This window comes from Zootoca vivipara, chromosome 4 (genome assembly GCF_963506605.1).
Source record: "Zootoca vivipara chromosome 4, rZooViv1.1, whole genome shotgun sequence".
NCBI classification, from domain to species: Eukaryota; Metazoa; Chordata; class Lepidosauria; order Squamata; family Lacertidae; genus Zootoca; species Zootoca vivipara.
Window position 1 is genome coordinate 20,561,219 of NC_083279.1, and position 27,398 is coordinate 20,588,616.

Consider the following 27,398-nt stretch of genomic DNA (forward strand, 5'->3'; position numbering starts at 1 on the left):
TAAGAAGACAAAAATGGTCCAGAGAATGCTGTGTTCGGTAACCATAGTGACTTTAAGCTTCTACTTATTTACTGTTTGTCAGGTAACCATGTGAAAGCATGCAATTTAGAGACATTAGGGAATGAAGGTTGTCTGCCTTTTCTCCCTCTTTCTTTCAAAAAACCCACAATGTTCCTATAGCGCTTTTGCTGTTTTTTTAGTTCTAGGCTTTTGATTCAGCGACATTAATGGACATAGTAATCAATAGTTCCCATTTGGCTCAGCACACTTGCTTTTCAGCATCTAGGGAAATGACATGAAGAAAGCTACCATGTCAGCAAGCAACTGCCATTTTTTACTTTTCCTCTTACTTAGCGGCAAGCAATATAGGACAGCAACGGGGGGGGGGGGGCTCTCTGCCAAGTAGGTATGCCAACAATCGGCTTGTGGATATTGGGACACTTCACTTATTCACTTTGTATGACATCCTAGCACGGCACCGTGTCAATCTATCATCACATCACACAATATGTGCAGAAACTTCTATTAGATGTGGCAACTCTAAGGAAGTTTCCGGCTTCAATTATATTGGCATGTCTGATTTCAAAATTCCCTTTTTTGTGTTTGAAAAAGAAACCATCAGTATCCAGAATTATAAAATAACATATTTTGCCTCTCCACATTTTCTAGATTGGGAGCTAAGGGGTTGTTTATCAGTGACATTTATTTGGTTGAAAGGGCCTGACTAGAACATTTCCTGACATCACCTGCACCTCATTCTCTGTTCATCCCAGTACATTTTAACACTTTGGCTAGAAAACCCCATGTCATCACATCCAGTTGTTTTCAAAGAACCCAAACTAAATAGCAGCTGATTTCGCCATCTTATTTAACCTCATGATCAGGCCAGCCCTTCTCACCATAACTGTTATGCATCTTGTTCACTTTAGCTATAGCCTGGAGCGGTGATGGCGAACCTATGACGCGCATGTCAGCACTGACACGCACAGCCATTTTCACTGACACGCGGAGGGATCGCAGTCAGGAGGACTTCTGGTTGAGCTGGCATGGTGGACGCCATGGCAGCGGGCAGCTCCTGAGGCCAGCCAGAACCCTACAGGGCTACCTGGCTGGTTCCGGGGCCGCTAGAACCACTGCTACCACTGCCAGCAACACCGGGGAGAGTCCGGGGGCACCCGGAGCGAGCCGTAGCCCCCCCAACCTCGACCGGAGCACCCAGCCATCTAGAGCGCCAGGAAGGCCTCGGGGCCAGGAAGGCCTCGGAGCCAGCGCAGAGGCAAGAGGGGAGGAAAACCCAGACCCCAATTCCACCGCCACCAGCACCGCCGCGAGAGGGAAGCCGAGACGTCCGGCGCGCTCATGGAGGGATCTGAAGCCCCCCTCCCCCAGCAAAGCAACAGAGCTCCCGAGAGCCAGGGAGGCCGCAAAAAACCGCGCGCCGAGCCCAGGCCCAACCCGGGCCTCCCTCCCCAACGGCCAGCGTGCCTGGAAATGGAACGGACTGAGACTCAGAGAAAGGCAGCGGGGCGAAGGACTCCCCGCAGGAGAAGAACACTGCCTGATATCATCCAAGGTCTCTTTTTATTTTTTAATTTTATTTTTACTATTTCTAATCTTTATTTTTATTTATTTTTATTTTTAGGCTCCTCCCCCCCCAGTATTTTTCATTTTTTTCAACTTGGAAAACAGAACAAAAACAAAACAGCTCCCTTCCTCGCCCCCCCATTCTCTCATTTTTTAAATATTTTCCTTTTAAGGGGGGCAGCCACCGTTTGCTCATATTTTTGCTTTTTGAATCCCATTTTTGTCTTTTGTTTTTTATATTTTTCATTTTTATTTTCATTTTCACTCTACTTTTAAAAAGGGAGAACAACAAAACTTTTAATCCCTTTCTATTTAATTTTTTTGTTACCTTTTCTGTTATTATAATTATTTTTATCCTCATTTTTATTTTTCCTTTTTTCCCCTCATGTTTTTAATCCCCCTTTTTTCCTTCCCTCCCCCATATAAACACCTCTATACTAATATTACCCCATCCCCCACTCTTAATACATAGACACGCCTAATACATAGTGTAACTTCGTTACACACGTTTAATATTTTCAAAATATATTTTTTTAAAAAATAAGTTAAATAATTAGTTTTTGGTTTATTAATACAGTTATATATTACAATTATACATTTTTGTTATTTAAACTATAAATATCGTCAAATTATGGGTTTTTTTTCTCGAAGTGACACACCACCCGAGTTATGCTCGGTTTTTTGGTGAATTTTGACATACCAAGCTTAAAAGGTTGCCCATCACTGGCCCTGGAGCATTAAGTTGTGACAGCTTGTGAAAACACAGCTTGTATGTCTTGCAAAGAGTCTAGTCTACAGGTTCTGACATTTTCAACCCCCAGAGCCTACTTGGAAGGACTGAAAAATATTGAGGCCTAAGAGGCACAAAATGGCCTTGCAGGGGCAAAGATGGCAGCAGAGTTTGTTCTAAACAGGTGGCAGTTACTAAGATTGCTTTCTATGGGTGTTTTATTTCATATTCTGATCCAAGGACACATTTCTCACCCTGAGTTACAGCTCTCCTCGTTTATTCTTCTGTGTTTACACAAAAAATGAAGTAAAACAGTCTGGTTCTTGCTACTGCTGTCCCTGTCTCTGAAACTAAGTAGGGTTAAGTGCCTGGATGATCAGTGCCTGATCACTGGGGAACTACAGAAAGGGGCAGGAAAAAAAGTGGAAGAGATCTTATGTTACAAATGAATGAGCACATAAATATGTAAGGTTTTTTCCCCTTGCACTAGTTGAACTGATATCAGCTCACACTACGAGACTTCCCCTTCCTTTTATCCTGCTTGATGCCACCCTTCGAAATCTGCTCTTGAGCTCTGGAGGACCCTCTAAAGCAAATCTGGGGTGTATGCAAGGGGCTATAGAGGGATAAGGGAAGGAGAAGTTCTATTAAGGGAGTAAAGCCTGCTTGTGCAGCACTAGACACAACCCAAGGACTCATAGAGCAGTACTTGTAAAGCTATTTTTAGAGTTGTTTTGGGGTCCAGAAGACAGCACAGGATTTAAAAACTGAATGAAGTAAATAAGCAAAAGGCATTACACAGCTTCCCACAGTACATTCCACAAAGCAACAGAAACACGCAAAAAAACCCCCAACCAACACACAGGAACAACCCGATCTTTACCCACACCTTCCAAACAGCTGGTGTTAACAAAGCTAGAATTAAAAGGAAAAGGCATTTGTAAGAAAGACGACAGAATCATAGCTGATTGCTTGATTGGTTTGTTGTTGTTTTACACTTACCCTTGGAAATGTTGTAAATCTGTCTAGTTCTTCCACAAAACAGAACATCTGCAAACTGATTGCTGACATTACAATTAATAAGCTGGCAGTAAATACAACTAAACTCCCAAGTTTTTTCCCAGGTCCAAAAATCTTATACACAAAGTCTTCCAGAGCAGGAGAAATCTTTATAAGTCGAACTACCCTGAGAACCTGCAAGAGGAAAGGAAATACATTATTGATCTGACTGTGGGGTGTCAAATGGGTATAACATAGAAGGTTCTATTTCAAGTAGCCTCCTAGCATTAAGTACCATGTGTTGAATGGGAAAGTAACAAATGTCCTGGTCCATTGATTTCCTTCAGGTTTTCTATTGCTTCTTACAGCATATTGTTACAGCACGCTAATTTAAAAAGGGTTAGTGGGGCTCAAAAAGAACGAAGTATTGAACTACAGTGGTACATTGAGTTACAAACGCCTCAGGTTACAAACGCTTCAGGTTACAAACTCCACTAACCTGTAGGAGTTAACTCGAGTTGAGAACTTTGCCCCAGGATGAGAACGGAAATCGTGTGCCAGCGGCACAGTGGCAGCAAGAGGCCCCACTAGCGAAAGCACGCCTCTAGTTAAGAACAGTTTCAGGTTAAGAACAGACCTCCGGAACAAATCAAGTTCATAACTAGAGGTACCACAGATCAACTAACCATTGCTTTGATCTTGAAAAACCATGTCAGTTCTTAAGTTCTATACATCAGTGTAGTGTGTACAAGGTTTCATGTGGTTTTAGGCTCATATAATGTCCCATCTTCACCCCAGAACACAATACTCTGGTTAATCATGGCTAGTTCAGTTACTTAAAAATATAAATATAAAGCTTTTTAAAAAAACAAAACAAAAAAAACATGTATTTGAAAAACAGTGCACCTTAAAACAAACAGAAGCATTGACGTGGTCAAAATGACCAATATTAGTCATTCCTTAAAATTCAAACTAAAACAAAATGGCAGTAAGCAATTTGTACAAAAGAGAATGATCATGTTACTGCACTGCAAGCACATCAGTTTTTGGGTTTTTTTGGCAAATGTATCTTCAGTTTAGATGCAAGTATTTATTTACAAAAATCAGCCTTACCTCCTCTGAGAAATGGACGGTGCCTCAGGGTTTAAACATTTTGGCAATATTTCAGAAATAACTATTTCCAAGACATAGAACTATTGTGTCAAAGATCTAGAGTGTCCTTGAGTGCTTAGTTATATAACGTCCCCCACCCAACAGCAGTTGTTTGGCTTGTGAGGAAAGTTTCCATCGGAGCAGCTCACTGAGACAGTAGCACAAAGGGTCAATGGCATGGTCCTGATCCAGTTCAACGCTCCCGATCCATGACAACTATTTAGAGTAAAGGGGGCGGGTAGAGAGGTGCAACTATCTTGGGTTCTCTTCCAGCTCTACAATTCTATGAACTTTCAGGAACACATGTTTAGTTTTCCCTTTAGCACACCTTCTTCCCTATTTGTGCTTCCTTTCTCGGTGCAGGATATAAAACCCCACTTTTTACATATACTAGTTACATCTTCCATGTTTACGAAGTGCCATGGAAAACTAACGAATCCTCTTGTTGCTGTTTTTGGGGGCCAGCAGAAGAGAAGAAACATCACTGGAACATCGCCCTGCAGTTATGCAGAGTTGAGATTCTAGGACAAATACATAGGAAGGTGCCTTGTCAGGGGCGTAGCCAGGATGAAAATCAGGGGGGGCAAGGGGCGGGGAGCAAGGGGCGGGGCGGGGCCACATTCGGACTGCTCCGACTCCCTCCTCCCCCTCCGCGATAGGAAGGGACGAGGGGGAGCCAGGATCAGCCCGAAATCGGGCTGCTCCGACTCCCTCCTCCCCCTCCACGATCGGAAGGGACGAGGGGGAGCCAGGATCAGCCCGAAATCGGGCTGCTCCGACTCCCTCCTCCCCCTCCGCGATAGGAAGGGACGAGGGGGAGCCAGGATCAGCCCGAAATCGGGCTGCTCCGACTCCCTCCTCCCCCTCCACGATCGGAAGGGACGAGGGGGAGCCAGGATCAGCCCGAAATCAGGCTGCTCCGACTCCCTCCTCCCCCTCCGCGATAGGAAGGGACGAGGGGGAGCCAGGATCAGCCCGAAATCGGGCTGCTCTGACTCCCTCCTCCCCCTCCGCGATAGGAAGGGACGAGGGGGAGCCAGGATCAGCCCGAAATCGGGCTGCTCCGACTCCCTCCTCCCCCTCCACGATCAGAAGGGACGAGGGGGAGCCAGGATCAGCCCGAAATCGGGCTGCTCCGATCCCCTCCTCCCCCTCTGCAATCGCTGGGGCAGGTGGAGGGAAAGCCCCAGAGCCGCGCAAAGCGGTTGCCTGGCTTTCCCTCCGCCCGCCCCACAGCCAGCCGGCTAGAAGGGACGTCTCCCTTCTCCCTTGCTGGCTGTGGGGCAGAGGGAGGGAAAGCCAGCCAAACGCTTTGCGCGGCTCTGGTGCTTTCCCGCCGCCCGCCCCACAGCCAGCCAGGGAGAAGGGAGACGGCACCGGGCGGGCAGTGGGGCAGGCTGGCCAGTGGCCCTGCTTCTAGGGGGGGCAATTGCCCCCTCCTGCCCCCCTGCCTACGCCCATGTGCCTTGTTCAGAGCAAGACCATTGGTTGGTCTTGTCAACAGTGACTGGCAGCAGCTCTCCAGCATTTCATACAAGACATTTCCAGTCCTACCTTGAGACACCCAAGATTGAACCAGGAGCTTCTGCATGAAAAGCATTTGCTCTACCTATGGCCCTTCCTGGTACATATAAAATAATCACACAGCAATAATTGCTTACAAATATTAAATGGAATAGGTGGAACATGGTGTGAAACTGCTCTTGCAGATCCTTCTTAGGGGTTAAAAAAAGTTTTGTTTTCGTTTTAGATTTTGAGCAGTTTTCCACTTAACTGTTCTGCTACAGGTGCCCCTGCCCCCCACTTAAATTGCCTTAATTGACATTTAAGTAGTACATTAATCTTTCCAGGAACTATTCTGCTAGTCCATTTGTTTTCATTAAGAGAGAAAAGGGCAGGGCAATCTTCTTTACTTCCACCAGTCCCTACATTTACTCATGTGCATATGGCAGAAGTACTCTGAACATCCGATGGAGGCATTTGAGTACTATGCAGTTCAGTGAAGCTTGCACCATTACGGTAGTGTGAGGATCTACTTACACTTATCTTTTTTAAAATTGGTGCATTGGCTGTCGTGGCTTTAAATCTTGAACAATTATACCTTGTTGGGGAAAAATGTACAGCAACATTGTTCACAATGCTAAAGATCATCCATGCAATGAATGATCATTTTATTGCAGGATATGACTTTGTGATATTCACTGCCGTTTTTAACTTTGTATTGTTACTTATTATAGTTTTGCCTACCGATTATCCAATGAACTCAGGGCAGCACCTATTTTCCCTGTTCTCAAATACATCAGCCAAGAAGGTCTCCATTTCCCAGAAATGCTTAAGAGGTATTTGTTCTGGACAGAATAGTCAATAGTAACTGACTTACAAAAGAATCTGCTTGGAAACGAATGAGTGGTTGGGTGGAATGACCTTTTAGCCCAATCTGGATCTCACTGTTATCCTTCCAGAGTAATACTATTTCTGCATTTTCAGCCTGCAGGATTCCCTACCCCCCATTTCTGGCAGTGTTCCCCTGAACCCCCAAAATGGCTGGGTCCAGATGCCATAGGATGCACAGCTAACCCAAACCTATCTTTCTTTGCTGGGATGATTCAGCACTAGCCAATTCTAGCTTCCAACTTCAGATCACATTAATGCAGGACGCAATTCAAGCAAAGTTAAGCATCTTTAAATCCTTTTATTTCAGTGGAGAGAACTAAGCACATTTTGGCTGAATCGTGCCATGCAGGAATACATTTTTTTTTAAAAGACCCTAGTGTGGAGTAGGAATACTAGATTTCCTCCCTTTTCCTTTTTGTACACAAGAACACACAAATTGTGTTGCAAAAAAAGATTACCTCTTTGCGGTTTGGAAGGTGAATGGCAGTCCAAGTGGTAAGCAAGAGTGACTGATGCATTGAAAATAAAGGAAAGGCTAATAAATATTGCAGTCTCTGGTGCGTAGCGTGGAAGCATAGGCAGGTGAAAAGTAGGTCTAGCAGATAAATCAGGGTGTGTTTAACATGGGAATTCCTTTCCCAACTACCTCTTTGCTGCTTGGCTGGGGATATTGTAGACTTGTCATCATAAATATTAGAATGTTGGAGGATTTGCCTAGCCACTGGAAGTATCTAGGTGAACATAATATTTTGAGCCAGTTGATTTAGAGATATGTTACATCACTCCCTAGGAATTTGATTGCTCATGGATAACGGTGGATTTCTAACTGTCACACTGGCACAAATGGTAATGCATTTTGCAACCTCCCCTGTCATTTGCCGGTAGGAGACTTGGATTGCAGAAGGTGACCTAAATCTTTCAGTGTGGCAGATGCTCCTGCTTGAGAAACATATGCATCTTTATCTTTACACAGTAAATTTAATGAAGAAGCTGGCTGTAGGAACAGTTTTGATAACATGAGCATTCTTCATTTAATGGTGTGCCAGGATCTCTGTGATGCTGACTGACTGAAGAATCATTCCTAAAGCACTTTCAGACAGGTGTCCCTTCTTCTTCTTCTTCTTCTTCTTCTTCTTCTTCTTCTTCTTCTTCTTCTTCTTCTTCTTCTTCTTCTTCTTCTTCTTCAAATAAAAAGGTCACAGTTGTCTTGAAGGACATCTGGGGAGATTAGCCATGAAATACCAACTCCCTGATCTTTACTGCTACAGAGGGTTAGGATAGGAAAGGTCCCTGCTGCATTTAGCTGGGTAGGATGCTACCACCAGTGCAATCCCCATGCTGGATCCAAACACAGCTGTATTTACCTGGAAGGGCAAAGCAATCTCTCTCTCTCTCTCTCTCTCATCTATCTATCTATCTAATCCACAATGAATTTTTCCTGTTAAAGCTTCCACAGGAAAGAAGTCCAGGAAAGTCGTCTCCCTTGAATGATCACTTGCATTCACCATAGGCAAAATGTAAGCAAATGATAATAACCTGGGCTGAAGAAATAAATGGCAAAGTGATGCTAAGAATCCATCTTTGTTTCCAAGTTAAATGCATTTATAATTAAGATATACTTAATAAATGAGTCTGAAAGCTCACTGGGACAACGTAAATATTTCACAGGCAAGGATATACCTATTTATTTTTAATCTTTATCCATAGCTCAGTCGGTAGAGCATGAGACTCTTAATCTCAGGGTCATGGGTTTGAGCCCCACATTGGGCAAAAGATTCTTACACTGCAGGGGGTTGGACTAGATGACTCTCAAAATCCCTTGCAACTCTACAATTCTATGATTCTATAATGGTTTCCAGTAAAGGAACATCTGGGACGCAAAGCATGGAGAAGCTGGGTTGATGTTTTATTTGCTCAGGCCCCATTGAAACACGAGCTCTGCAACAAAAATTTATTCAGGATTGTCATTCTTTGTTTTATGCTTGAGAAATCTAGCTTGCCACATAAGTAGCCTAGCCTGATGCTTCTGACTGTAGTCAGCTCCGGAAATTCCCATTTGTTGAAATAAAGAATCCATATATGTTCCAAGGATGTTTTGATGCTAGCACATATTTTCTGGGTGGATTTTGCAGATCATCATCAAGTGAATAGGGAAAGCTGTTCAGATTTCCATAATTTCAGAATACATGACTCTTTTCAGTTGCCTGGACCCTGTTCACAGTTTTAAAAAGATTTATCTGCACTATTCATTATTTACCCTTTATGTATTATTAATCACTTGCCATTCATTTCAATTTGTTTATCAATAATGCATGAGGGTGGGTTGAGTTTTTTCATTTAAAAAAAAGGAAATTTGCCGCCCCATTGGCTATGGTTGAAAACTGCAATTTTCTATCTCCAGGAATCATTGTTTTGGCTTAGCTCATTGAAACCATATTCTCTGAACATTTTTTCTCATGCCAAGTGCCTGTCAAACCTGCAAAAGGGTTGCAGCTGCCTTAGTTGGCAAATGAACAAGCAAAAACAAAAAATTTGGTAGCAAGAGTTGATTGTACAGTACTTGAGGACTGGAAGCTCCTCACCAAAGAATTGCCTCGTTAATTCAAATAAATGAAGGGCTCCCTCCCTTGCTTGCCCATTTTCTGCCAAAAGTGCCCAGTTAATTCGGTTTCCAAGCGCCCACTCAACCACGAATCGTTTCCTCAGTTTTCTGCTTCTCAGGCCGTTGCCTATGTCACCCCACATTCTTTGGTCACCTTTCTGCTGACTGGAATCCCTAGTCCATATTTAATTGAAGCACTGTGAAGTTTCTTCAGAGCCTCTTCTTTGCTAGCTCCCTCTTGCCTCAGCTCTTTTCCCCAAGTCTCATTATCCACCTATACTTCCTTCAGGTTCATCATTCTCAGCCATGCCCCAATCCACTGCCTACTTCTACATTGTCTTCCCTCAGTCTCCGTGCTTTCCAGTTTAGCACAGGGCTGTGACATGGGGCAAAATGTTAGGTTCCCCTACTCTTCCATCACCGATCCAAATTAGGATCACCAACACTTGGTTTACGAAGAGCAAAAATGATTCTAGTCATGCAACTCCCATGTTATGTGCAATGCAGCTTAAAATTCTGAGCCATTGTACCAGCTCAGCTAATCAGTGTAAGAGATTTCACCTTCACAAGCACAATTCAATATAGATTCTCCTTTGCTCTGGGAATATATTCCAGGAACAATGTAGGGATCACAGAGGCTCATAGGTTATGATAAATAAGCTTTCCCATTGCCAAAAGAAGTCAAATGTAGGGGCTTTCTGTGTCATATGCTGGCCTACTTTCTGCACAAAACCTTCAGCCCAAATCTGAAGAATATACATATACAAGAGAGTTTCAGTTAGATTTTTTTTTTATCTTCATGACCTTCAAATAACAAAGTATTGGAGCACAATACAGCCAAAATAGTTTTTTTTTATATTAAAAAAAAGTCCACTGACTTGAGTAGAAAATATTTAAATGCATGCTTAACTCTCCCATTTTAATCATTGGGACTTTAATGTGACTGACTTTGTAGTGTTATGTTCAATGTGCACCAACAATCTGAAGATGTATTTGATTTTCAGGCAGACAGGAGAGCTAGAACCTCTCCAAATTAGTGTTATTTTGTGGGTGTATTCTGCAACATGTCACCTGTGCAGTAGTGGCGGATTTATATTGGACCGTACAAACATCATTCTGCTTTATGAGTTATTCTGTGATGCTGCCCCAATTGCCATTTTGAGTGGTACTCTTGCATTATAGTGCAACAGAAGTGGGATTCCTTCCCTCCTCCACTGGAACACTTGCATCATGAAAAGTCACAAGATTTCAGCAGACAGCTCCAAGTCATGGGTAGGCAAACTAAAGCCCGGGGGCCGGTCCACCTTCTAAATCCGGCCCACAGATGGTATAAAAACAAATCAGTGTGTTTTTACATGAGTAGAATGTGTCCTTTTATTTAAAATGCATCTCTGGGTTATTTATGGGGCATGAATATAGTCTGCCCCCCCCCAAGGTCTGAGGGACAGTGGACCTGCTGAAAAAGTTTGCTGACCCCTGCTCCAAGTCATGCATCTACTGTAAACAAAGTAGTATGTCCACTCCAAAACCTTTGCAGGTACAAACAGTATTCAAAGTGGAAACACATATAATACCATCAATGGGCACAAATAATTTTGAATGCACAATAAAAATGACAGCTGGAGGGGCCCTTGTTTACAGGGCTTAGCACTGTGACAATTATATTCTCTGGAGCATTGGAAAACTCTTGCGGCACCCAATTAGATGTGAGTAATGTATGGCAGAGTTTCCATATTTCATAAAGGGAAAATCCAGACACAAAAGTTTTTGAGCTTCTTTTGCAAAGTCTCCAAAACAAATTAAGTTTTTAAGCTATATTTTTTTTTACAAAATTTGCCAAAAAAAATCTCCCCCCCCCAACACTTCCAATATGGGTTGCCATATGCCCAGGGTTTACCGGACATTTTAACCAATTTTCAAAAGTTGCGCACAGACGCTGTTTTCAATCGACAAATCCCAGGTACGTCCAATAAATTTGAGGCGAATGGCAGCCCCAATGTATGGGCTACTGCTGAAAGCAAACAGATCTATATTTCCTCCACTTCTATCCTTCATAACATCTAGCCAGCTAAACTATCCGAGATGACAACATAGTGCTGCTGTACGTTTTCCCAACCTCAACCTCATTCCCATTCCCATTCCATGTCAGCCATTTGCAGGCCAAGGAAACTCAAAAAGCACTCGCATCCTGCCATACATTTAAGATCACTAGCACTGAGGGGCAGAAAGAGAGAGAGGAGACTTTGGGTACTGCTATCAACGGCAGCCGCACACTACACATATGATCTAATTTTACCTTTATAAAATAGGTAAACTGGCTATTTTCCAATGAACCTGAAACATCAATGGAACTCACTCCTACCTCATCATATGTATGATTTCAAATCACATCTTTCCCTTATAAACTGTACCTGAAAATATGTAAACTGTGAATGGTAGAGGTCTGGATAAATATGAAGAGTAGTTCCAATAACCAGCAGCAGCTCAAATTTGTGCAGAGATGAACTGATGTAGCCAGTAAATCCCAGGCACCAGATCTTCAGAAGCGCTTCCAGATCAAACAGGACCGTAAATGCAACCTGGGAAAACATATAAGAGGGGGGGGGGGAGTCTTCGGATCAGGCATTCAGAGATCTCCTAGAAACACGTCTTCTATTCCCCTGGGGCAAGTTCATAGCGATCAGATGGGTAAATTGTGTCCTCATCACTGAGGGCATGTGTTGCGGTGAGATCACAAAGACTGACTTCACTTGTTTGTGTGGGTGGGATTGTTTGGATAGCTACCACAACCCGACTGGGTCCCTCGGTTGCTGGGGTAATTCTGGTCAATGGGGTTGATAGAATTTGCAATTGGGGGACCTATTTATACCGCTGCATGTTGTGTAGAGCTTCCTCTTAGCGCCTTGTGCATTGGATCACCCTCCCACCCTCCCTATATTTAGGGTCTTGCTATGACCTTGCTATGTCATCGTGGGTTGTCTGCTTTTGGGGCAGGGGCCTGGTAGGAATTTTCCCATTTGGCCGATTGGCTGGTGCCACTTGGGTTTCGCCTGCCATGTAGCAAATCGTCACAACTTTGTAAGGTTTGGAGGTTAGGCGTTGGTTCAAGGTGTGGTGGAGGGGAGGTTGTCACACCTGCCTCTCCCAATGTGCGATAGGCTTTTCCGTTAAAGGAATCCAGGTGCTCACCATGCTTTTGTCTGATCCCCTTCTAGGGGTTAGGGCGACGCCAGAGCGCCTGGGAGCATTTTGGGGTGAGTAAGACCAATGCTCCCCCACTCTGTTTACCCTTACTGACTTCTGCCGGTGTCCAGTTGTCAGTGCTGCCCTGCATTGTAGGTGTAGGTGCATCTAGTCTAAGCAAACCACTCACATTCTGTAATCAATAAAGTTGTGGCCAAAATTATGCCAATAACCTTAAACTAATATTGGTGTCAACTGTGTCTTTCTTTGGGAGGTCTTGAGGTCTTCATACGCAAAGCATTTTAAAGAAAAGTTAGCTCCTTAGAAAGCTTTTGAAATATGTTTTTTAAAATAATTTTTATTATTTTCTCAGATGTGAACATAACAATAAATTTAAAAAATACAAATTATACCAAATAAAATATATAAACCATCATCAAACAATTATCTGTATGATCCCACTCCCCTCTACCTTCATACCCAATTTTAGTTCTGCTGAACCCAGCTTCCCTTTCACTTCACGTTTGGTTTTACAACTTATCTCTTAAATTTTGCGCTTTCCTTTTATCTTATTTCCATCAATCTCATTCTTTATCCATATTCTATGTATAACTCTCTATTTACTGTTGTAGGTATTATTTAAAACCTGTTAGTGTCTTTATAGTTTTACAATACGTTTCCAGATATTCCACAAATTTACTCCACTCTGTTTGTGTTTTTTGATCTCTTTGTTCCCTTAACTTCCCAGTAAATTTGGCCAGCTCTACATATTCAACCATTTTTACCCTCCAATCCTCTACTGTTGGGATGTCTGCAGTTTTCCATCTTTGTGCCAGAACCATTCTGGCCGCAGTGGTGGCGTACATAAATATTTTCTGGTCTTTTTTTTTAATTTCCCTTCCTAATAATCCCAGCAAAAACATTTCTGGTTTCTTAGGGAACGTATATTTTAGAATCCTTTTTAGCTCATTGTAAATTAGTTCCCAGAATGGTTTCACTTCTTTACATAACCACCACATGTGGTACATATCCCCAACTTCCAAATTACATTTCCAACATTTATTATTATTTTTTACAGTTCTCAGCCAATTTTACCGGGGTCAGGTACCAGCGGTACATCATCTTCATAAAAGCTTTTGAAATATGTTTTTGCTTATTACAGCTACCGCTGTTGTGGGGTTTTGTTTTGTGTTTCATTTATACAGCCTTTGCTCTCATATCAAATCTTGTTATTCTGTAAATATTTAAAGTAAACAAAGGTGTTTTTTTATATATATACAGACCTTTATTTCAAGTAATTCGATTCATATTTCTGCCCAGTATCGGTCACGCTTCATGCAAAAATACAGGTATACATGGGTGATTTCACACATCAAGGTTTACACAAACTACTGAGGGTTTCTTTTGCTACTGCAGTGTGAGAATGTATGTATGAGAAACATACTGTGACACATCAGCAAGAGAACATCTAGGTGATTTCCTCCAATTAGATGTAAGAGCCCGTTTACAATCACCACTTCATTTTTGTCATGGTTTTACTGATCTCTCTCCTCTACCTCTTCCCTATTTTGTCTTTTTAGTTTGTAAGCTGCTTTTGGATACAATATTTGTATTTGAAAAGCAGGAAAAAAATAATGCAAGCAAAACAATTTCTGCAAAGCAGTCACTTGAAACATGAATGCTATATATCAAAAATATATCAATGTAAAACAAAACACAGAGAGAAACATGGACATTTTTGTCAACCCCCTCCTCCCACATAAGCCCTCCAAATGTTACCTATCATGGTGAAAGTGTGTTCTAGAACGATGACAATTTTCACTGTTCCATTATGAGAATATTAACAATTACAGAGTTAAACCTATTTTAATGCGTTCCAAAATTGTGTGGGCTGGATGATTTGCATTTTATATGCTTGTCAAATGAGCTCAAAACTACTAACATTTTTTAATGTATCAAAAGGTTTGCATAACATTTGGTTAAATTTAAAAACACCTGACTTTTTTTTTAAAGACTAGAGACAGGAGTATCATTATTTACAAGAGAAGACTCTGATTCCAAGCTGGCACCCCTGGTGAGTGTTTCAGTAGTTTTTTTTTAGCCATGTAATAAAGGAGACCTTGACACAGCAGAGAGTGGTGAAGTGGTAACTTGAACAATTGCAGTTCAGCATGCTGTCACCTCTTTCTGTGCCAGAATAGCTATGCCTCTCAGGAACTATAAAAGGTGGGGAGGGGACTGTGGAAGCAGAGTGTGTGGGATGTCACCCAGAAGCACATTTTCCACCCAGCCTACAAGAACGCTCTAGGAGACAATCACCCTATGCACTCCAAATTGTTCATTTTTGAGCAGGGTAGTGTTTGATGTGCCATTTTCTTTTTCTGTTTGAAAAATGGCAGTGCGTAAGACTCTGTACTGTAACATATATATTATTATCGCTACTGCTCCCACAAAGCAAACTGGGAGTACCCGAAACAAAGCAGCGGCCTCTGTATTCTCTGGGAGCTTGCTAGGAATGCAGTTATGCAAAGTGCACTGAAACGGGCAATTAAAAAAGCAAAACAAAACATGGTCTGACGAAGACATATAGTCAGGACCTATGTGAATGAGAGGGAAGGGTGGCAGTAGAATTGGTCCGCTAGCAGCTAGCAAATCATCATATTCTGCAAATGAACATTTGGATCGGGGCAATGTGCAACAATGAGGATTTCACTGGTGTGTTACTTGCTGTCGTTCCCTCTTACAACAAAAGTACTGTGTATACTGACCGCAAAGATGCTCCAAGAACAGAACCTATTTTCCCTCCTAGACATCAGAATCCGCATACATACATCCTCACTGTCGTAATGAAGGGCATTTGACTAGTAATTAAATAACTACAAGTGGTCTGTCTTCTTCTGGGAGAAGGGAAATATTCCACATATGCAGAAAGTACCTAGGCTGTGTATTTACATCATGATATCATGAAAGATCTGTTACATATTGCTACTGACTTAGGCGATATTGGTGCAGGGGAATGACATAGGCAACGATTTAAGGAATAACTGAAGCAATAAATATTTTTTCACACAAAAGCGGTTTCCTGAAATTAGCTTAACTTTGTTTGTGGTGTGACATTATTAATTTTTTTTCCTTTTAAGAAGAGAGAACCAATGTATGATTTTACCCAACCCCTACATCCACTACACTCCTGTTATGAAAAAATAAAATAAAATGTGGGTATGGCCTGTTGATGGTACCCTCCTGTCTGAGCTCATTATTACTGTGACTTTGTGTGTGGAAATGTTCTTTCAGAAAAGTGCAGGGCAAACTTGTCAGTTGTTGATAGAAAAAAAAGAACAAATCAGTAAAGGATTCTAACTGCGCTTTAAAAGTAATAATAATAATAATACAAAATGGCACACTTTCAAAACTGGTTGACGTTTGCCTGGGCTCACTTACCTTTTTTATTACTGAAGAAAATCTGTAGCAATTTCAGGGCACTCACCTCTGCAAGGTAGAATTCATCGTATTGGCTCTTAAAAGTCTCTCCCTTGTAATAATTGCTAGCTGCAACAATGACATCTACTGCCACCATGCTCAGGATAAACATATGGAAAACTGAGGACCTCATCATTCTCTGTAGAAAAAAAAACAAAAACATGTGCAGAGTCTCTCCTTTAGGGAAAAAAAAACTTTTTAATCACATGCAAAAATTATGATGTTGACACTGACAGATGCAGCAACTAGGAATACTGAACCTAAAAATCGCCATGAAATTTCTTTAATTATAACCTCCAGGGAAGGGTGCCGAAGATCCAAGGCACAGCACATGTTCTACATGCAAAATGTCCTAGGTTCAGTCTCTGGCATCTCCAGAATGATCAAGGGGATGGAGCAACTCCCATATTAGATGAGATTCTTGCAATGCATTAAATGTAGGGCTTCTTCTGAAGGTGGTTTGGGAACTTCAGCTAGCGCGGAATTCAGTGGCCAGGTTGTTCCCCAGGGCAAGGTGGTCTGAGCATCTCTCCATATGAACCTTCCCACACCCCGAGTTCATCCTCCGAGGCCCTTCTTCAAATGCCTTCTCCACGAGAGGTCCAGAGGGTAGCAACACAAGAACTGGCCTTTTCTGCAGTGGCCTCCAGGATTGTGGAATTATCTCCCCGGTGAGGTTCGCCTGGCGCCTTAATTATACACCCTTATGCGTCAGGCAAAACCATTCCTCTTTAACCAGACCTTTGTATGATTGACATATGATGCCCTTTTAAAATGTGTTGGGGTGGGGGGGTTATTGGGTTGTTCTTGTTTTTGTTTTTATTATGCATTTTGTATCTTTATATTGTGATTAACTCCAGATTACAGAACAGATATTCTTAGGAGTAGCCATAAATCTCAGTCAAATGCATGTTGGGTACACACTTTGATTACAGTCTAGTCTAGTGCTGTAGCCAAATTGGACTGGCTACATCACATTGATAGTGTTTTGCTCACTACATCATCCCTGGCTGGAATCATGCTGTAAGGAAAATGAAAACAACCCTGGAGAAGCAGCAGACAGGAAAACCTAGGTGACTGTGAACAGACATTAAAAACATTGGAGAAATACATTTTATTTCCACCTCTCCCCTTACCCCCTGCTTTGCCACGAACAATTCCCATGGGGGGAAAGAAACCAGCATATTTATTTGAATTCTGTCCCAGCCACATGTGGTATTCCAAGGCCTACATTTGTTCCATTTTGAACTTTCTTTGCTATAGAATTTTTAAATGCATTCATTGGCTGGGAGGAAAAAAGGTCACTCATTTCGAAACACCCTGAGCCAATTTTGCTCGCACATCAATACTATGCCACCCAAGTGGAATGTGTGAACAGAGTTTGTTCTTTGGACAGAATGGAATCAAACAATATTTTGAACAGTTGCCTGATCAGCTGTGTGCCACTTGGATTTCAGAGCTTATCAGAGCACGCACTGTGGGAAGGTATTGTAAAAACTTGAGAAAAGAGGTGTTTTGCCAGGTGTTGTTCATTCTTAAATTACTGTATTTTTCTAGTGCTTCAAAGAGCCTCTTAAACAATATGGGGAGGAGATGAAAGCAATGCTCTGGTGTAAGTGCCAGGAATCTATATGATAGGGAAAAAAACTGTATAGTATCAATACTGAACCACAGATTACCTTCCCTGATCCCTCGTCCACGTAAATAAGGTTATATTTAGAGGCGCACATATTTGCATAGTGTCAGTGCTATGGACGGAGAATTAATCTGAAGGAACAGCACAAACCATGTCTACTCAGAAGTAAGTCCTGTTGAATTCAATGGGGAGTGCTCCGAGATAAGCGGAGTCAGAATTGTATCAAATAACAAGTTTTCTGCTACTATGGCACGTCATTTATTAATGCGAAAACAGGGTGACATTGTTCCCTGTCTGGAGGACATGAGACAGATGATTAAATGTGCAATATCCCCAAAAGTATATGTCAACCTGTAATAAGCCACTTTTAATAATCTGAATGCTTTGAGAAATAAATAAGGGCACCTGCAATGTGACAAAACTAGAAATTCATAGAAGGGAAGACAGTCTGCCAAAGGTTTGTTTAATTTAGGCAGGGACTGCAACTGAAATGGTGCGTGAATATTTGGAAACCCGTGACCTCAATTTTAAGCACAGCTAGAAGGTGGTGAGCAAGTTGGATCAAAACCCTGTCCCCGAGTGCTCCATCTTCTATGGAGCAAATGAAAACCGCCCCAGGGAAATAAAGTTTGAATCGGCTTAAAACAGCTGGAGTAAAACAGATCCACTATAATCCAGAATGTCATGTAGATTCTGGGAATAATAGGTGGGTTTTATTTTATTTTATTTATTTAGAGCATTCTAAATAAAGGCTCCCAGAGCAGCTTTCATATAACCAAAACAAGACAGTCCCTACCCACAAGTTGACAATCTAAAAGAACCTCATGAATCTAAAATACAACACAACATTCTGTGAGTGGGTGAGTCTTCTTACTAAAATTATTTAGAAACCTTGAGAATTGATCTTTTCCACTTTCTAAACATGCTTGGAGTAATATGGGTCAGAACCCAAATCAAAGCACAATGCTTCTAATCATGGAGTTCCTTGTGGGTCGTCATCTACTACCTTCTAAGTTGCTCAGTCTCCTTCCTGCTTTCGGAAGGGGTAGGACAATATTTCCACCAGTTCCTTCCAGGTCTGTATTAACAAGGCTGTTACATCACTGCCTTAGTCTACCTTGAGGAATCGTACCATCTACTTAGGCTTCCAAAATCTGCGTCACCAAAATCTGTCTCCCCCCCCCCATTTTGTCTTGAAACAGGACCAGCTTATTACACCCTCTGTGTGTTTCTTAATCTATGCTCAGGACATCAAATTGTGTCTAAAAGTCTATAAACTCTTTATCATGCCTTACCTTCTGTGTTCTATTTCTTATACTGTATTGCATCACATGTTTTCTTTTGACATTTGTTTTCAAACAGATTTCGATACACATTGATATTTCAAATACATATAGAAGGTCTGGGTGAGCAATTATTAGAAAGATGAAGATGTTATTTAGTGTTATAGAAATAAGAAGATCTTATTTAGTGTTAACAAGACATATTTTAGCAATGTGAATTCTTGCTTTCCTGCCTTCCGTGATTTGATTGCATTCATCAATACTTTGTTCATGGATATATGAATTTCTACATCTTTCCCACAATGCCACTATTTGTGGGTGACATCCAATAATTTCCACCCAACTGGGCAACACACTTGCCCAACAGAACTTCCCTCTCCTCCCCTCCCCTTTGAAGGCTCCAAAAATCTGGTCCAAAAGGTCTCCCAACCCTGTAGAGCTGGTCTGGGGGCAGAACACGGGTGAGGAGAGGAAGGGTAAGTCTCCTTGTGAAATGGAAATTCATTCATATGCCACTGGATATCACTCTATACTTATTTCCATGTCACTTTATTTCTGTATTTATCTGCAAATTTCTAAATCAGCCAAAGGATTCACAAAGGAATCTGCAAAAGAAAATGCAAAATACTAGTGTTGGCAGTGAGGCTGAGCTTCCTAAGAATTAGTGTGGTTGAAACAAAATTTAAAAAAAATTCCTTCCAGCAGCACCTTACGAGACCAAGGTGCTGCTGGAAGGAATTTATTTTATTTTGTTTCGACTACGTCAGACCAACACGGCTACCTACCTGTAACTAGTGTGGTTGAGACAAGATAGAAGGAATATCAGAAAAAAAACCCATCATGGCAGCAAAATAAGAAGAATCACAAAGGCCTTCTTGTAAGAAAATGGAACAAAAACAGCTCAATATTGTGGTGGTATTTATCATGCTTACATGACTCTAGTGATTTTGATGTCTACACCAAAGGGGGGAGTATTTTTCTAAGGCTTACCACTCTGGCTTTGAGTACAATGCACACATTGTGTTTGCTTGGCTAGTGCACTACTGGTGCTTTTAGCAAGAAATGTGGAACTTTATTGTGACATTTCCTTAAAAATGAAAACACATTTTTCTCCTTCACAAGTTACAATTTAAAATTGTGCAGACTTTTGTTTGTGTGTGTTTTGGTACAAGAACTGACACCCAACTAAATCTTACTCTAAGCAGACACACTGAAATCAATGGGCTGCCCAACTCCCCAAAGACTGTGATCTACTCACAGTATAAAAAAACTGGCAGTGATCTACCCATTGTCACTGGAGCCAAAGCTGTTGAGCTCTTTTAGGGAGCCAGCGTTGTTGAGCTTTTTTCTGGGGGGTACAAAGATCGACCAGGATCGACCAGGTACATCCCACAATTGACCAGTAGGGCACCATTGACCTGTTGGGCAGCCTGACTTAGGTCAATTGATTTCAATTGACCTCCTCTATGTTTGATTGCTGGATATCACTCTTTGGCGGATGCATTCAACATGGTACCTTCCAGATCTTGTTGGACTACAACTCTCATCATCCTTTGATGCCAGCATCATCTGGAGAGCATCACATTGGCTATTCCTGCCCTGGCTCTCACTACTTCTTCCTGTAAGTCAGAAAGAATTAATTCTTTAAAGCAGAATATCTTGATGCAAAATACCAACATTGATTGTGCCTGAGCTGGAAAAAGGTATGAAAGTGCTCTTTCATTGTCAGCTGCAGAGAGAGAGAGAGAGAGAGAGAGAGAAAACTAATACCTTTTCTTGGTAGGTATTTATAGGTAAGCACTCAAAATTGCCCAGATACCAAGATCGCATTTTAAACCATATGTCAGCTTGTAAACAAGCAAGAAGATCGACGTCACATCATTGTCTCTAGGACAATAAAGTTCCCAGCCTTTCAACAACCATAATTTGGTTCCAAGAAATCTAAAGAGTGACAGGTATATGATAAAAGAAAACCTAAAAATACAACAGAGAGTTCACAACAGCAACACATTTAGATGATTATCCATTCAAGCCTTAAGATTGCTGACCAATCGTCACCTTCAAAATACAAACTTTTCTGTACTTTGTCGAAATTACAAAGTAAAACTTGAGTAAGTTAAATTATCAGTTGACTGCTTTCCTCTTTTGCTTAGCAACCACATTTAGCACCTCAGAACGAAATTTATTCCTGCACAAAAAGATGTACAAATAATGCAGGTTAAGTACTCTCCTGGTGTGAATGTACGAAAGGTAGGCTTATTTTCTGGCTTTGTCCAATTCATTGTAGCCATTGTCCCCTATATGGTTTTATCAAGAATGCTTAAATGGCTATCATCAAATAGCATTTGAATACACTGTAATCCTAGTGCACAACTACTGGTAGGTTTTATCAGGGTCGCTGCGCTGAACTGAGCACAGGATGATGAAGAGTCAGAAACATGGGCTATTCTCTACCAGGAGAATTAGACACCATTAGATTCCCATTCTTCTCAACATGAACAGCAGCGGAGGCTTTGGCAGAATTCTCCACACTGATGCTCCTTTGATTCCTATATTGTCTGAACCTTGGCATTCACACAAGGAGTGAGCAGATGGGGTGTGTGATATGGAAAGATCTCTGGAAGAACCTCTTTTGCTTCTCTGGGAGGTTCAGGACAGAGGTGGTTTTAGGGTGGTGTGCCCACTGGGTGCCAGACTGCAGGGGGCACCAAAACAATGTTGTAGAATGGGGTGTGAGAAGCAGCGGGTGCAGAACTTTAGCGTTTAGAACTTTTTTGCCTTTGTGTCTCAGAAAGCACAGCATACAGAAAGAAGAGCCCCACTGGATTCAGCAGCCTTGCTGGGGACCAGATTTGGCCTCTGGTTTGACAGCTGCCAATCATGTTGCCCTTTTTATAATTATATGTCCGTTTTGGATATCTTCCCTGCTTTATTTTTATTTTTTACTTATTTCATAAAATTTGTACACTGCTTGATTGTAGAAACCCTCAAAAGAGGTTTAAAAAAATAATGAAACAGTAAGATTATTAGTAAAAATGACCACAAAATTAAAACCGGCAAAAAAGTAAAAACACATAAACATTCTAAATATTTAGCAATATATATATACCGTACAGTGGTACCTCAGTTTAAGTACACAATTGGTTCCGGAAGTCTGTACTTAACCTGAAGCGTACTTAACCTGCAGGAAACTTTCCCATTGAAAGTAATGGAAAGTGGATTAATCCGTTCCAGACGGGTCCTCGGAGTACTCAACCTGAAGCGTACTTAACCCGAAGCGTTCTTAAACTGAGGTATGACTGTATATGTCTCTCTTCCATTGTGCCAGTGAGATCAGAATAAGTCCTTCAATTTGAAGGTGCCTAGTTAGCATCCAAGCATACCGGTATGTACCCACTAGAGAACACTGTATAGTTACATTTCTTTTGTCCTTTTGAAGAGTTTTGTTTTCTTTTGTCCTGGAAATAATGCAATGGATTAGCAAAACCTGTTTGCCAGAGGCAAAGGTAGAATAAGTAGACAAACAATGAGAAGCGACTGATCCTTTTTCTTCTTCTTCTTCTTTCCCCCCCAAATGGCTTCAGTGCTCTGACAAAGCTGTCTTCAGTCTCAATGGCCTTGCTTGTGAATCTGGACAAAATGTACACTCTGTCTCGAGAAATATTTTTCAGCTGGTACTTTCCTCAAGCAACTAATATTTCCTAATTTAAATTCGTTTTTAAGACTCACACCTGCTCCCATCTTAGTATCAGGTGAATCACAATGTTCATAATATAGGAAACACATAATTTATTCAATGCTTCCCTTATTTGTATGTTATCGCAGTAGTCAGTGCCAGTCTTAGATCTTTTTGCCACCCAAGTGCAAAATCTAAATGGTCCCTTACCATCACTACCACTTGGACTGGACCTCATTCATAGGGCTGCCTACTTTTTGCTGAAGTGGTAAGGCTGTGCCTGGACTGTGTGGCAAGTAAGAGTCATGGAGGACAGAGGAGGGAAGATGGGAATGCTAACTTCTCCAAACCACAGTTTGGAGGATGGTCATGAAAGCAGCCATATCATCTGTGATGGAATGGTAACTTTAGAATGCATAAAGCAGACTGTAAGAATAGTCACTCCTGCCACTCCTGTGGCAATGCATTATGGAAATTCAGAGTATCAAAGACTGTATCCCTACCCTACACTCAGCTCTCACCTGCAGTGAGAGAAGCTGTCAGCATGTGAAAGCAGCCACACACTGGGAAGTTCTGAGAAGTTGGTTGAACCAGGTGAAGGTAGCTGATGGGTCTCAGACCCTTGGTGAGTGGGGTGGGCCAATTCCCCACCCATAGTGTAGACCAGGCATCCCCAAACTGCGGCCCTCCAGATGTTTTGGCCTACAACTCCCATGGTCCCTAGCTAACAGGACCAGTGATCAGGGATGATGGGGATTGTAGTCCAAAACATCTGGAGGGTCAAAGTTTGGGGATGTCTGGTGTAGACAGTGCTGAGCTAGGTGGACCGGGCTAGCTTCCTATGTTCCTGAATGAACCATCCTGCTTTGGAGGGCTCACTGGGTGGTATTCAACTAAGTTTCACTCAAGAGTGGACCCCTCAAAATTAACAGGCCTAGCTTAGTCATGTTCATTAATTTCAATGTCGCTCCCTCTGAGTAAAAATTAGTTGAAAACCACCCACTCAAACCAGTTTGCTGTTCAGGCCTTTTGGATACAATGATCTGAATAGACAATGCGTGTGAAATGCTTGAGCTCATTGCTGAGTCCAACCCTCTAAACCATGGTTGGGGAGGACTGTAAGAATGCTGCCAGCATCTTCCCCCATAAAAATGAATCTTACACCATATCATATGTCAACAGTTGGGGACACAAACTTTTGGATAAGCTTTGGGGCCTATGTATAATGATGTTTTATGGATGGCCTCTAGGCTAATTCATTTATATGGCAGCACTTCTGAATGTCTTGTACACAAATGTCCTCAGGTTAGAACTTGTACACATTCCTATGGAGGAGAAAGCACCAAGTCAACGTTAGCCATAAATACAGGCATACCTGTTTAAACATGATTGCTATGATTCATTCAGGTGAATCCAAAATGTGAATCCAGGTATGTGGAACTACCTATATTATACCATTAATAGATATAACCACCTATTGGACTGACTTTTTAAATAGACTATTAATGTTGGATAAAAGATATGTAATATTAATATCCATCAAGTTACTGAACAACATGGGAGTATTTTGATTGTTTGAAAATCAATTGCGTGTGTGCAATGAAAAGAATATTAATGAAGTTACCAAATTTTTGTTACTGTTATCAACTGCAAAGGATTTGAATCAGAAATCCCTCACCTTTTCTTGCTTTGCTTAATTGCTATGCCTTTTTTTTTTTGTTGGAACGCTTAGGACAAAATTTGCATATAAAAGTAGAGGGTGCTTTGAGATAATCAAATGCTCCAGTAGGAAGAAAATGATCAGATGATTAATTTGTATTAATGAAGATTTGGGGGGGGGGTTAGATTCACAGCCTAATCTCTAGCAGAACAGCTGCTGTGGAAATAAATAGGCTGAAGATGACAAATGCCTGAATCTCCATGCAACTGCTAGAATCTGGTATGAACAGCAGTGGATAGATCTCCCCATAAATGCAAGAAGACTCTTCTAATATATCCAGAACTAACCATTGTTATAATACTAGGGTGGGTGTTTGAAAACTGAACACGGGAAAGGGTAATCCATATGCAGGAAGGACCACACCATACAAAATCTCATCTGCCACTGAGATATGAAGTGACTCCTTATAAATAAAAATGATAGAGCACATTGTGAAATCGATTGTACTAGACGGTAAACTGTACAATCAATGCAAAATGTCAGGATCCAAATTCACAATATTGCAGTTTTACCTCTCTCTCTCTTTTAAGAACATTACATGATTTTAATTTTTTATAGATGTAACTCTTCCCAGAGACCAAAATTATTTTATTTTAAACATAATCATAAAATTTCCAGAAAATACCTTTAAGCTACAATCCTATAACTACTTTCCTGGAAGAAGGGTTAACACAACTTACTTCTAAGCAAACACACCTAGTAAATTGTGCTCTTAATTTAGTATTTTTTTCTATCACAGTAGCAGACATCCCTTTGCATAATGTTGTCTTGGCTAAGCAGGGTGGGCTATCAATCTGACCCAAAATAACAGTTGTCATTTTAAAGAGATTATGGAGCCTGAATACACAGTCTATGGACTATGCAATGGTCCTTCTCCTTATTTTAATATTTATATCCCGCCCTCCCCGGCCAAAGCCGGGCTCAGAGCAGGTAACAATAAGTAAAAATAGCACAGTGTACATAAAATCACAGAGTCAATTAATTAAAATACATTCTAAAATCAATCCAGTATGAAATTAATGGCAACTATTGGGCTAGAGTGCTATGATGATTACAGAAGGGGGGGGGGGTCAGACTGTGCCTGGTGGAATAGCTTTGTCTTGCAGGCCCTGCGGAAAGATGTCAAGTCCCGCAGGGCCCTAGTCTCTTGTGACAGAGCGTTCCACCAGATCGAGGCCAGCCTAACTCTCCCTGTGGCCCGGGATCTCCAAAGATGTTTTTATTTGAAGACCGCAACGTCCTCCTTGGGACATACCAGGAGAGGCGGTCCTGTAGGTACAAGGGTCCTAGCCCGTATAGGCCTTTAAAGGTTAAAACCAGCACCTTAAACCCGATTCTGTGTGGTTAAATGAATATGCCATACCATTTGCCTGTAATTACATTTTAAAGTTTAATTTGAACATTTACTATACAGAGCATTGGATGACAAGAGAGAAAAGTCTTATAATGAAATTTTAATTATACTTATTTTAATAAAATAGTGAAATTAGCAAATATAATCCACAGCCTAGTTAATGTCAAAGTTCTTTGATTTCAGTTATTTTAGTTCCATTGAGGTCAACGAGACTAAAATCAGCTACTTTATCAAAATAATTAAAATCACTGCGCTGTTGGGATCATACTTAAGATTTATTTTTCCTTTCTGGTAAATGTTTCAATTGAAGCTAACTTCAAAGGATTTTTTGGGGATAAATAATAATAATAATATCAGCATCAAACATACTTTCCAGGTCACAAAGTAAAGCTCTTCAGACAGCTTTGTTCTACATTTGCGATTTGAACATTATTAATTGCAAATTCCCGAAAGAATCAGAAATATCTCTTGGGAGAATTTTGGGCCGTACTGCATAATATAGTGATATGAAACAGACTCAGAGAGGTTTTTCTTTTGGGGGGGGGGGAGCTGCTCCTGCTGCTACAAAACCCTGTTCCATGCAGGGAATCCTACGGCATCACCATAAGAGAGGCATCCTGTCTCTACTTGAAAACCTTCAGGAATAGAGCTCCATACCGCTCTGGGAAATTGGTTTCATGTACTAAACTATTTCTGAAGATTTTGCAGTCTATTTTAATTCATCATTTCTCCCACAATACTTTGTTTTTCCTAAACACTAGAAATGGAGGATCAGAAACATCTATATAATGATTTATATATCTACTAGTCTCATCCAGCCCGTTAAGAAAACGGGCGCTAGAGGTGCGACGGGGCTGCGGCCTTCCCTCCCTTTCTGCACTCGGCTGCGGGGCGCGCCAGGAACGCAATTAAACAAAGCACTCTCCCGTCGTGTCCCGCGGCCGAGCGCAGAGAGGGAGGGAAGGCCGCGGCCCCGCCGCTCCTCCCACGGGCCAGGTAGGGTTGTCAGGGGGAGGCAGCGGCGGACCAAGATGGCGGCATCGGGAGCCGGACCGGGCCGCCATCTTGGTCCGCCGCCGTAGGGGAACGGGAGGCAGAGGGTTGGGGGGGGGAGAGCATGTGTGTGTGTACGTCCCGCCTCTTCGTCCAGTCCCTGTGTCCATGGGGCACATGCGCATTAGCGCGGACACAGGGACTGGACGCAGAGACACAGGGACTTTATTATATAGGATAAGCCCAGGTGCCTTGCTCATGCTGTAGATAGACTGAGATGGGTATGAAAAGGAATGCCATATGTCTGGAATTTCCTGGACATAGCTGGGATTTGTCTGGTGAAAATGGCATCCTGGTGGAATTTTTGGATAGTGGTTGGGAAAGTCTGCAAGAACCTGGGTGTATGGCAGCCCATATGGGAAAGCTCAGAAATTTTGCCAAAAAAGGTTCAACAATTTTTTGTGTTCGGATTTTCACTTCTTGAAATATGGCAACCCTAGGTATGGAGCTATCTCATTATGTTACTCTTGCACTTCCACATTAAGCAATTCCCTCCATGATGAGTTCTTTAAGGTCCAACAAGGCCGGGGTGGCTAATCTCTTTTGGCCGAA

The 27,398-nt window shown here is 41.7% G+C and overlaps 1 protein-coding gene across 1 annotated transcript in view; it reads right to left on the reverse strand.

Annotated features, from left to right (window-relative positions):
- The window catches only part of NALCN (sodium leak channel, non-selective), a 177,166-nt gene that overhangs the window by 63,815 nt on the left and 85,953 nt on the right, over positions 1-27,398 (reverse strand). The window contains 3 exon segments of the mRNA XM_060273369.1: positions 3,317-3,508; positions 11,873-12,040; positions 16,132-16,263. Coding sequence (XP_060129352.1) covers positions 3,317-3,508; positions 11,873-12,040; positions 16,132-16,263 — 492 coding nt within the window.